Source organism: Microtus ochrogaster, chromosome 8, assembly GCF_000317375.1.
Source record: "Microtus ochrogaster isolate Prairie Vole_2 chromosome 8, MicOch1.0, whole genome shotgun sequence".
Lineage (NCBI taxonomy): Eukaryota > Metazoa > Chordata > Mammalia > Rodentia > Cricetidae > Microtus > Microtus ochrogaster.
Genome location: NC_022015.1, coordinates 40622292 through 40634256, shown reverse-complemented (window position 1 = coordinate 40634256; position 11965 = coordinate 40622292). Strand labels below are relative to the sequence as shown.

The following is an 11965-nucleotide window of genomic DNA, read 5'->3' as shown; positions in this document are numbered from 1 at the left end:
CTGCAATTGCAGTGTGAACCACCATGCCCTGTTTATGTGGTGCTGAGGAATGGGGCCAGGGCTTCATGCATGTTAGGAAAGCTTTCTCTGAGTTGAGCCACATCTCCAGCCCTAGTTGTTTTTTAAGACAAGTTCTCACTGTGTGGCCCTAGAGCCTAGTATATAGGCATCTTGGCCTCAGAGTTGGGCTCCCAAATGCTAGGATTACTGGTGTGTGGTACCACACCCAAAGTCATTTGTTGGCTATAAAGAGTTTGATATACAGGTCAAGATTGTGTTGTGCTTATGGATAGCCAGTTGTTCCATTTCTGTGGGATTCTTCTTGCTAAGTCATTTATGTGATGTCGTATGTATGCAGGGCCCTTGGAGGCCAGCTAGAGTTACAGGAAGTTGTGGCTCGCCTGACCTAAGCACTGGTAACTGAGCTTGGATCCTCTGGAGAGCAGCAAAGGCTCTTAACCTCTGAGCCCTCTCTGCAGCCCTGGGTGTGGTTTGTGTTGTTGTTTTCCGGATTCCCTGGTCTAAGCCGTTGGTTTGTATGTATCATTCACTAGTAACCACAGTAGGTCGGGTGCCAAGCTCCGTAGAAGCTGGCCATCCCTTAGCTGAAATGCTTGGTACCAGGCACGGTGGTTCACCCTGCAGACCCGGGCAGGAGGCTCGGGGAGTGAGGGTGCTAGCGGCACAGTATTAACCCGCATCTAGATCGCAGGCTCCCACATGAAAAGGCAAATGTCATCTGCACTTGTAAACCCACAGTCCTGTGGTGAGACGGGAGGGAGACAGGAGAATCTCCTAGAAACTCATGGGCCAGCTAGATGGGGTACTTGGCAAAGCTAAAGAAACGAGAGATTCTTCCTCAAGCAAGGTGGAAAAGAAGGATTAACTCCCAAACATTGCACACATGAACACAAATAAGTTTTTTGTTTTTGTTTTTTAATGAAAGAAGGAAAGAATGAAACAGTGGCCGGAGAAACGGCTCAGGGTTAAGGCTCAGGGTTGGACTGGGGTCAGTTTGCACCCCCACCACATGACGGCTCATAGTTGCCTTTAGCTCCAGTTCCAGGGGACCCAACACACTCCTGACCGCCTTGTTTACCAGGCACACACATGGTACATGTATACATGTAGGCAGAACACTCATAAAGTAATAATAAACCTTTTTAGAAAGAGAAGAGAGTGCCCGATTTCAGAGTTTCTTCTCTTTGCCTTGTTTACACATGCTTTTACCAGTTGGGCATTCCTTATTTGGAGTTCTAAAATGCTTAGCAAGCTATTTGAAGCCAGGTGGCACACACCTGTAATCTGATCCAGCCGGTCAAGGCCGGTATGGGGTCTCTAGCGAGTCCTACCTCAGAAGGAAGGAGGGAAGAAGCGCTATGGATTTGTTACTCAAAAATCCCACAGCCTGCACTTCTGGCAGCTTCCTGCCAGCTCTTGAGGGTTTTCTGTGTGGCTGGTTATGTTGTCTGAACGGGGGCAGCCTGGTCTCACCTCCCGATCTGCATGCTTGTCACACTTCAGTCTTTGTCCTTGACAAGAGTTCAGTGACAGTCAGGACAGTGGTAGATAGACGTCTCTGGCCTTCCCCTGACCCAAGGGAAAACATAGTCCCCCTCAGCAATGTGAGTTTAGCTCAGAGCTTCCTAGATGCCGTGGACGGTTAGGGAAATTCCCTTCTAGTCCCACTGGCCAAGTTCTATGCTGTGACTGTTGGTGTGACTCATGAGAGGATGTGTTGTAGTGGCTGAGCTTTTCCTTAGGCATGTTAGGACAGGACATGCAGAGACTGAGGCCTAAGTTCTAGGAGCTTGTCTACTCTCCTCTTGCTTCCCAGGCCAGGCTAGGCTGCTGTGCAGGCCTCAGGCAACACTGGACAGGTGGCAGGGGCTAGACAGTGTCAATGGTGTCAACTTGCAGGCTTCTGATTCAGTTCAGGTCTCTGCTTCTCAGATGCACCAGTAAGCAACAAGCTGTCCACCCTCTGTGCAGGGCCAGGCACACAGTAGGTGCTCAGCAAGCTCGTTTCCAGCCCCTGAGGCACACAGTAGGTACTCAGCAAGCTCGTTTCCAGCCCCCTGAGGCACACAGTAGGTGCTCAGCAAGCCCGTTTTCACCCCCTGCACAGGGCCAGGCACACAGTAGGTGCTCAGAGACCCCATTTCCACCCCCTGTGCAGGGCCAGGCACACAATAGGTGCTCAGCGAGCATGTTGCCCAATAAAGATGCTACCTCTGTGATGAGCAGAGCCCTAGGCCAGCTGTCATGGCGCCTAGCTTGCTGTTCCCCCACTGTAGCTGTTGTGTAAAGAGGCGTTTGTTTCCAGATTTCCAGACTCCTGAGGTGTCACATTAGAACTGCTCAGGAGCCACCCCAGCCAGTGACCTCACTCTCGTCCTTAGGCCAAAAGTGTCTTCAGCCAGCACATGGGCAGCTTTGTTCACCCAGACAGCTCCACCCCCATCTGTGGCAGATTTCTAGAAGCCCAGTCTCCTCACAGCCTCCTGAGCCATGCCTTCTGACTAGCATCCTCCTTTCTAGACCTTACCTCTGAAGTTACATCAGAGACATCTTCCCTGCCCTCTGCTCCTTAGATATAGATACCCTGCCTTTTCTTTCCTCCCTTCCTCTGCCCCCTCACCAGGAAGCAGTGGTGTGTGTGTTTATGGCTGTGTGTCCTACTGTGTCCCTCAACAGTTGCTGCTCCTGGCCTCACACCAGCCCCTCTCCCCTCCCAGGCTGAGCTGATGAGTGGCCTCATTGAGTATTGCATTGAGCTGAGCCAGGCTGCTGAGTCCACTCTGCCCCAGGATAGCGCATCTGGTCCTCAGGAAGCTCCCAGCCCCTCTCCACCTCCCACTCAGCGCCCCAAGCTACGGAGGCAGGGAAGCGTGGTGTGTAGCCGGCTTCAGCATCTCTCCACCATCGACTATGTGGAAGACGGTAAGTGGTGTGTGTGATAGCACACACGGTGTGTACACAGCACGCACATGCACACATGCCACAGGGACTCCAGAGGGTGGGTGAAGGAAGACTGGGCCTCGGCCCTCAGGGACGTTTCCTCTCTGACCCATCTTATTGCTTCACTGACAAACATGTCCATTATAGCATCTTCTGGAACATGGAAAACAGGAAGGAAACTCTTCATGCCTTTTGTTTCATTTTTGGGTCGTTTTTCTTTGTTTTAGTTTTTTGAAACAGGGTTTTTCTGTAGCTTTGGATCCTGTCCTGGAACTTGCTCTGTATACCTGGCTGGTCTCGAACTCACAGAGATCCGCCTGCCTCTGCCTCTCGTGTGCTGGGATTAAAGGTGTGCAGCTTTAGTTTCATTTTTTAATTATTTTATATCTATAAGTGTTTGTCTGCATGTGTGTCTGTGTACAACTTGGTTTTCTGGTGCTGAAGAGGCCGGAAGGGGAATCAGATCCTTTGGAACTGGAGTTACAGATGGTTGTGAGCTGCCATGGCAGTGCTGGGAATTGAACTCAGATTCTCTGGAAGAGCAGCCAGAGCTCTTAATATTTGAGCCATCTTTCTGCCCCCAGCATGCATTTATTCATTTATTTAGAGATTTATTTATTATGTATACAACGTTCAGCCTCCATGTATGCCTGTACACCAAAAGAGGGCGCCATTATCTCGCTACAGATGGTTGTGAGCCACCATATGGTTGTGGGAATTGAACTCAGCACCTCTGGAAGAGCAGCCAGTGCTCTTAACCACTGAGCCATCTCTCCAGCCCCTATTTCTTTTAATTTTAGTATATCACGTACTAGCTTCACTGTAGTTCGTGCTGACCCAGAACTTGAAATTGTCCGCAGACACCCTGGCCCTGTGTAATTGTCGCGCTTTCGTGTGGCCTGGGTGCTTGAAGGGTGCTAGCTGAGCATGTTGGGAAGGCCCGTTGTCGGATCTGCATGTTTTCCTCACGAGTTGATAGGGTTAGGATGTGAACAGGCACACCAAGGTGTCATTGTCATCTGTTGGCTTCCGAAAGTCACTCGGCAGAGCTGGTCTGGATTCCTCCCTCTGTCTGGGATTGGCGAGAGTGGCCATGGTTCCCTATCCTGCTGATGGAGTCTGGGATGGAGATGGGCTCCCAGTGACGACAGCTTCAGGGGAAGTGGTTCAGTGTCCAGAAGGAGCTGGCTTGGTGGAAGCGGAGCCCAGACTCCACACCCAGCCCCTCCTCTCAGCCTGTCTCTCTCACCCTCACAGGCAAGGGGATCAAGCGGGTGAAACCAAAGCGCACCACATCCTTCTTCAGCCGACAGCTCTCCACCAGCCAGGGCAGCTACACTGTGGTACAGCCCACTGACAACAGCCTGGTGCAGAGCTGAGGGAAGCCATGCTGACGTCTGGGCGCCCCAGACCTGAACAGGCACTGCCCCAGGCAGGACCAAGCCACACTAGTACAGAGGCTGTGGGCCCGGGGCTGTGCTGTACACGGCCTGCTGGAAAAGTGATGAACAAGCCTTCCCTGAGCCTGCCGGGAAGAGCTGGCCTGCAGCACTTTCTACAGCTTCCTCCTCCTGAACTCCAGGCCCAGCAGCTGCCTGAGACCCCAGCTGCCCCTCCTGCTTTTCCTGAAGGGACTGCTGGCAGTTCCGGTGGCAGGGGACTGAAGTTGGAGCTCAGGACCTGCCAGTTCAGTGTTTGCCTTGGTCTCCGGGACCCTGGTGGCCTTATCTTGTTTTCCTTCTGTTGACATTCCATCCACACAGCCTCTTGAGGGTGAGTGGAACTGGAGGAAGGCTCTGCAGGTGGAGGCTGAGCAGACAGGCTGCCTTCCTGTGGCCTATGTTGCCTGCCTCTGGGCTGGATTGTGGCTGTCCTCGGGACTGGCTCCGCACGGGAAAAGCCTTTTCAACTCCCTGGACTTGAATGGCTCTGTCCCACACCTGCCAACCCTGTTTTCCTGCGATTTGGGTCTCAGGGTGTTAGACTTTGTCTTGTCTCATCTGCTTTGAGTGGTTAAAGCCTGGGACCTGCAATCCCAGCAGTTCCCTTGCTAGTGTCAGCACTGCGCTTTGTGCTCCCTGAGGCCTGCACACTAGCACAAGCCTTTTCTCCTATGGATGCTGTAAAGGGGCCCAGCTCTGCTCCCTTTCTGTTCTAGAGAGGAGCTGGTCCAGGGAGGGGTGCTTTCCAGACCCTTAGCCCCTCCATGGTGAGTATGTGGCTCTTAGTACTTCCTGGGAGTTCCCACAGGGTTTCAAAGACACAGAACTTTGTCTTCTCAGTGCAAAGCCGCAGAAATGCAGCCCTTCATATTTCTCTAAGCGGAAGGAGCTTACCTGCCCAGTGAGCTCCAGCCGTCTCTGCAGCAGAGAAGGGAACGGCTGCCTTGGCTTAGGGAATGTCTGTAGCGTCATGTCACCTCCACTGTAGTCGATCCTCTTGGAGTCATGTGCCTTCCCAGAGCTACCAGCCACACACGACAACAGTCTTGGTCATCTCGACTGCTGTGGATGGCTCCAGGTGTGCTGCGTGAGGGGCCAGGACGTGTGTGTGTGTGCACACACAAACTATGCATTTCCTTAAGCATCACTTGTGCCTTAATCTTCTGGGACAGTGTGACTAAATGTCCCGAGTGCCCTCAGACTTTCCTGTCACTTGACTTATAATTAAAATCAGTGCCTACCACACTTTGGAATGGTTTGTCGTATGGAATAGCCAGAGTGTCCTAGCCGGTGTGCCTAGACTATAGTCTCAGGACTTCACCCCAGTAAAGTCTCATCTGGTATCTCCTGGGTATTGCTGGGTCCCCACAGCCCCCTAGGGAGAGGCGGTGAGAAGGCATGAGGTCAACGACATAAACATTGTTTCGGGTAAACCACAAACAGTAGACTCATTTATTTAGCAATGGGGAGAGCCTTATACCCTCAGCACCTAGGCATTCCAATCCATTGACTTCATGTGCTTGCTCATTGGCTAGGCACAATCAGGACCTCTGACAGCACCCGGTCACTCACCTCTCGGCCTGGTAGGCCTTAACTTCCTACATATCCACCCTTTTTTATTTATTACATGGGCACTCAGTAGGCACCTTTTTGGGGTGACTCCTGCCATAGTCCTAGTCATGGTGGCTTCATATGTTCCAGGGTAGGGGCATGAGGATTAGAAACATTAGGTAGGAGGAAAGAGATAAGAAAAAAACACAGAGACACAGCACAGTGCCGGGAGGGCAATTCAGTCCTCACCCGTGTTTATTTTCATAGCTCTTACACCCCAATACAAAAGGTGGGGGGAAGAAGGTAAAAGACTGCTTAACAGGACACAAAGGACAGCCAGAGCAGTTACTTACTTCTCCAGTACTTGCGACATCAAGCCATTAATTCCTAAGTAAACTATTTGGTGTTTGGGGCAGTGAACCCACCCTAGACAAAGTACCCTGCAGGCAGCTACTCCCTAATCAAGCCTCCTATTTGAAAAGAAGGAGCAGAAGTATGCTTGAAGTCTCTGACCTTTGGTAAGGGTGGAACAGATTTACTTCCACGGGCCATCTTAATGTCCAAAACCCCAAGTAACCACATCCTGAACTCTTAGCAACACACACAGTTAAGAAATGGAGTCTAACAGTTGCACACACATTTAATCTGAGAACACCAGTTGTCAACAACTTTGAAAGATCAAAAATAAGCTCAAACTCTCTGACTTTCAGACAAAGTGGAATAGGCTTACATTTTTGGGTCTCCACAAAGAGCCTTTTTATATTATGCCAAACTTTTTCTAAAAAAAAAAAATGAGTCAAAGGCCATAACTTCTACCCTTAATAAATGAGTTTGTTTGTGGAAGGGACAATGAGAGCGAGAAAGGGGAGTATATACATTACCCATCCTGGGTTTTTCCCTCCTGGGTGGAAGCAGGACCCATGCTGGCATCGTGGCAGTCTGAGGAAACAAGCATAGCCTTACCCATGGGTTAGCGAGGGTTGGCAGAGACACCCAGTTCTTGTAGGCCAGGTTGAGCCTCTTGTCATCAAAACTGAGAAAGTTCATGTGGAAAGGACATGTTGAGAATGTCTCCTACCTACCCTCTAGCAAGATAGTTCTGGCCCACAGCTTCTTAAGAGCTCTGTTGGTCTCTCCACAATGCTTGTCCCTGCAGATTGCAGGAGATGCCAGTGGTATGGGAAATCTGCCAGATCCCCAGAAAGTTATTGAATTGTTGAGAGTCATAGGCACCCCCATAACTACCATGGCCAACGTATGGGCCTTGATAGCATGAGCAGCTTTCTCCCTAGAAAGGGTGAGGGCATAAACAAAGGAGGAATGGGTATCCATCATTACATGAACATATTTAAGATTGCCAAAGGAGGCATAGTGGGTAACATCCATCTGCCAGATGGCGTTAAGTAAGCCCCAGGGATCAACCCCTGCGCATTGAAGCTGTCCTAAGGGGGCAAGAGGGGCTCGAGTGGCACACGCTTGGACAAATGTTTACATTGAGAGACTTTGGAAGAAGTCTGCAGATTCCATGGAGACAGATGGAGCTGCTGCTGCTGAGCCTGGCTTGCTCTAGGAGATCCATACTGGCTGCTCATACGATGGTGTCTGAGTTGATAATCCGGGTAATTTGGAGTGAGATCTAATATGTGACAGGTACCAGGGCTCAGTCCTCTGATTTAAGACATCCTGTATGAGCAACATAGTGCTGGTAATGGGGGTCTGTGAGTCTTTGACCCGAGAAAAAGCCAGCACACAAACTGGCTACCAGCAATGATGCCAACAGCTCAGTCTGGCACTCAACTAGAAACCTGAGAAAGGGGGCTGGAGAGATGGCTCAGAGGTTAAAAGCATTGCCTGCTCTTCCCAAGGTCCTGAGTTCAATTCTCAGCAACCATATGGTGGCTCACAACCATCTGTAATGAGGTCTGGTGCCCTCTTCTGGCCTGGAGGCATACACACAGACAGAATATCATATACATAATAAATAACAAATTAAAAAACAAAAGAAACCTGAGAAAGGCCCATAGCTCACCCAGTTGAATGGAACCAGGGTTAGGGATAACATAGGTAACATCTTTGGAGCCAGGATACTGGATAAGAACACCAGATCTGTTTTTGTTGGAATCTGAAAAGGCCAGGTGTGGGAGGGATAAGTGTGGAGGAGGGGCTGCATGGGGCTCTCTCTTTATTGGAAGTGCAGGGAGTCCTGCTAAGATCTTGGTTTTGGGGAAGTGATTGTCAATAGTTCCTGTGAATTCTGCAACCATTTCCTGGAGATAGAGTCTGCACCAGAGGGACTGGGTGGTTTTTTCTTTGTTTATTTTTGGTTTTGTTTATTTTGTTTTGTTTTGTTTTGGTTTGGTTTGGTTTTTCAAGACATGGTTTCCCTGTGTATGTAACTTTAGAGTCTATCCTGGAACTCACTCTGTAGACCAGATTGGCCTCAAAAATCTGCCTGCCTCTGCCTCCCGACTGCTGGGATTAAAGGTGTGCGCCACCACTGCCCAGCGGGTATTCTTTAAAGAAAAGGTGAAGACAAGCTTGTCTGCCTCTCGCCCGTATGTTCTCCATGCCAGCATCCATGTCTTAAGGCCAAGTTGGAAGAATTGATCAAACTTAGAGGTGACTTTGCACAGATCAGAATGTGCTCGATGTATCCATAGCAGGAGCCTAAATTGCGATAATGCTCCCCAAAAGTCCCTGGGTGTCCAGAGGAACATTGCCAATAAGGGCTTCTGAGGGTCATGGTGGTGTAGGCTGGGGGTAGCTAGAAGGGCCACCACCTTGTGTAGTAGATCTCTAGCCTCGTGAGTGAGCCTAACCTTGGTGGATGGGCAGGTGGGCCTCCAACAGTGAAAGGAGGTGTCTCTTCTCAATTGGTGATGGGCAGAAAGGCTTGAAGCAAATTAACTGTGCCACGTAACTGTTGTAATTCTGAGGATGAGTATAATTCCTTCATTTCCAGTGTAAAGACATGGGGCGGACCACTTGGCGATGGAAAAGCCTAAAGAGGTAGAGAGGGCACCATTTGAACTTTATCTGGCACCACCATCAGATGTAATGACAGAGATCTTTTTAACATTTTCCTGGCAGTTCTTTGCAGATAGAAGTTTAATTCTGAAAGCTCAGCCGATATCTTAGGCTTATTTCTGACTAGCTCTTATAACTTAAGTTCTATTCATTTATGTGCTGGCTCGAGGCTTGCTACCTCATCTATATGTCATGCTTCCTTCATCTCTCCTTGTGACTCCGACCTTCTTTCCAGCATCCTCTGGAAATCATTGGCCATTCAGATCTTTATTAAGCCAACCAGAGTGACAGATCTTCACAGTGTACAAAAAGATTATTTCATAACACAGGGTCTTACTATGTGGTCCTGGATGGCCCGGAATCATGCAGATCAGACTACCCCCAAACTCAGAGCAGCCAGTACCTACCTCCCCGTGCTGGGATTAGAGGTGTGTGCCACCACACCCAGCAACAGTGCACTCTGCTGTCCATGACCAGGCTGTCACACCTGTCCCGCTCCCTATGCCGGGCTGGCTGGACTGCCTGCCTTGCACGGTGCTAGTAACCAGGTGAGGAGAATCTGGCCATGTGGAGTGTCTGGCCCATGGTTGCCTCAGACCCTTCACAGAACCTTGGTAGAGTTTGGCTCCAGCCCAGTTCAATTCAATGTCTGCCAAAGGACCTAATTCAGGTCTCTGATTATTCCATGGTATGAGTGCAAAATATGTCTCCCATAAGCACTGGCAGCACACAAGACCTTGAAGCTCTCTCTGCGCCCACCGCCCACCTGCCCACCTACTTGACAGCAGGGCAGAGAGCTTTATGCCCCACCTTGTCCTACACCAGCTCCGCTGACAGCAGTGGAGGTAGAAGGACACCCGATGAGAGGCTGGAAGCTAGAGGTGGCTCACCCTGAGGGTGTGGAAACCAGAGCCATTCCAGGCACCCTCGAGGTAGCCAAAGAGGACTTGGGGAGGCCCCTACATGGGAAATGATTCCAGTGGTGGCCAGTTCCCTCACGAGTGTTCAGACCAGGCCACTGCTTCACATACTGTTGCTTATCAGGTGTTGTCCAGTAGAAGGAGAGCGCAGCCAGGCTGTGATGGTACATGCGTTAAATCCCAGCACTCGGGAGGCAGAGATAGACGGATCTCTGTGAGTTCAAGGCCAGCCTGGTCTACAAGAGCTAGTTCCAGGACAGGCTCCAAAGCTACAGAGAAACCCTATCTTGAAAAAACGAAAAATAAAAAAAGAAAAGTTGGGAAGAGGAGGGCAGAGGTGATCCCCCCCCAGTGCCTTGAAGAAAGCCTACAACCAAGTTGTCCAAGGGGGTATCAGTTAACTTTTTGTTGTTTTGTTTTTTGCTTGTTTGTTTTGTTTCTCTGTAGCTTTGGAGCCTGTCCTGGAACTAGCTCTTGTAGATCAGGCTGGCCTCGAACTCACAGAGATCTGCCTGCCTCTGCCTCCCAAGTGCTGGGATTAAGGTCTATCAGTTAACTTTTTAGAGGAAGTGGGTGGAGGTGGAATACGGATCACCAGGAAAATACAGGGCACCACTGACAAATGAGGTAGCCGCATCCAACATAGGACACATAGGTAGAGACACCAGAACAGACCAGTGACCATCACAGGACACATAGAGACACCAGAACAGACCAGTGACCTAACACAGGACACATAGGTAGAGGTACCAGAACAGACCAGTGACCATCACAGGACACATAGAGATACCAGAACAGACCAGTGACCATCACAGGACACATAGAGATACCAGAACAGACCAGTGACCAACACAGGACACATAGAGATACCAGAAAAGACTAGTGGCCAACACAGGACACATAGGTAGAGATACCAGAAAAAGACTTGTGGCCAACACAGGCTTCCAAGGACATCTGTCCCTCCCCAAGCTCAGCTCAAGGTAAGTGGAACAGAGGGATGACAAGGAAAGCCTGGCTTTGACCTGGAACAAGGCACAAGCCTGGACCCAAGGGAAGAGATTTCAGGACAGATTCCCACTGCCTATCCTTGTTTCTGGCTGGGAAGCCCTTCAGAAGTCCTTGGCACTTCCACCCTGTTCCAAACCCATCCACGTTTCAGAGGACACAGGTGGGTAACCCAGATACATCCAGAATTGAGATACAGGGCTGAGCCTGGGTCTCACAGGTTCCGCTTTTAGCAGCAAGTCCGCTCAGTGCCAACGGATAGTGAACCCTTTTTTTCTGCCCTCAGAGGAACAGCAGTCTCAGCTGTGACCAGCAGAGGGCAGCTGAGCTTTCCCTTTCTCTCTGCTGGGCCTCAGGCATCATGAGCCAGCATTTCTGGCTTAGGCCAGTCCAAGTGGCCTGCAACAGCACTGTGCCTCCAGGTACAGAACCCTTACTCGAGTACACACTCTGACTCTAGTGTTGGGGTTTGCGAGAGGTCCTCCAAAGACTGAGCCACCGTGCAATCAGCAAGAGCATTTTTATCATATCACATGCGTGTGGGATGGCACACATCTCTACAAAATGGTGACAACCTAGAAAGGAATGTGTAAGCCCCTTTTAAGCACAGCTACAGGAATTTTAAAAGCAGTGTGACCGTTATACTTAGGATTGGCTTACACGAGTGCCAATCATATTAGCACATTTCTAACTGGACAGGGCTAGCAGGGGTGGGCCAAGGCTATGGCTTTTCCATTCTTGGGCAAATCTGGACAAGTCCTTACTTGTTATCGTGTGTGTGTGTGTGTGTGTGTGTGTGTGTGTGTGTGTGTGTGTGTGTGTGTGTGATGGAGCTTCGCCCACGCCTAGTAAGTTTAAGAACCGAGGCCTAGTTCTTAACTGAGTTATTAGGGGCCTGCCATGATTTTTGCCTGGCCCTCTCTAGAACCCAGGCATCCACAACCCCAGCATCCAGGACCTTGCAATGGATTCTGCTCTGGAACCTGTTAGGAGCCATTTTTCTCCTAAAATCATTGCAGAAACCATCACCCTAGGGGAGTCTGTAGAGAACCTCACACC

The 11965-nt window shown here is 50.1% G+C and overlaps 1 protein-coding gene across 1 annotated transcript in view; it reads left to right on the top strand.

Moving 5' to 3' along the window:
• Window positions 1-5640, top strand: part of Frmd8 (FERM domain containing 8) — a 22416-nt gene extending 16776 nt beyond the window's left edge. Inside the window, exons 9-10 of the mRNA XM_026781324.1 lie at window positions 2739-2943; window positions 4219-5640. Coding sequence (XP_026637125.1) covers window positions 2739-2943; window positions 4219-4340 — 327 coding nt within the window. The 3' untranslated portion in view covers window positions 4341-5640. The remainder of the gene's footprint in view (window positions 1-2738; window positions 2944-4218) is intronic.
• Window positions 5641-11965: the final 6325 nt, after the last annotated feature.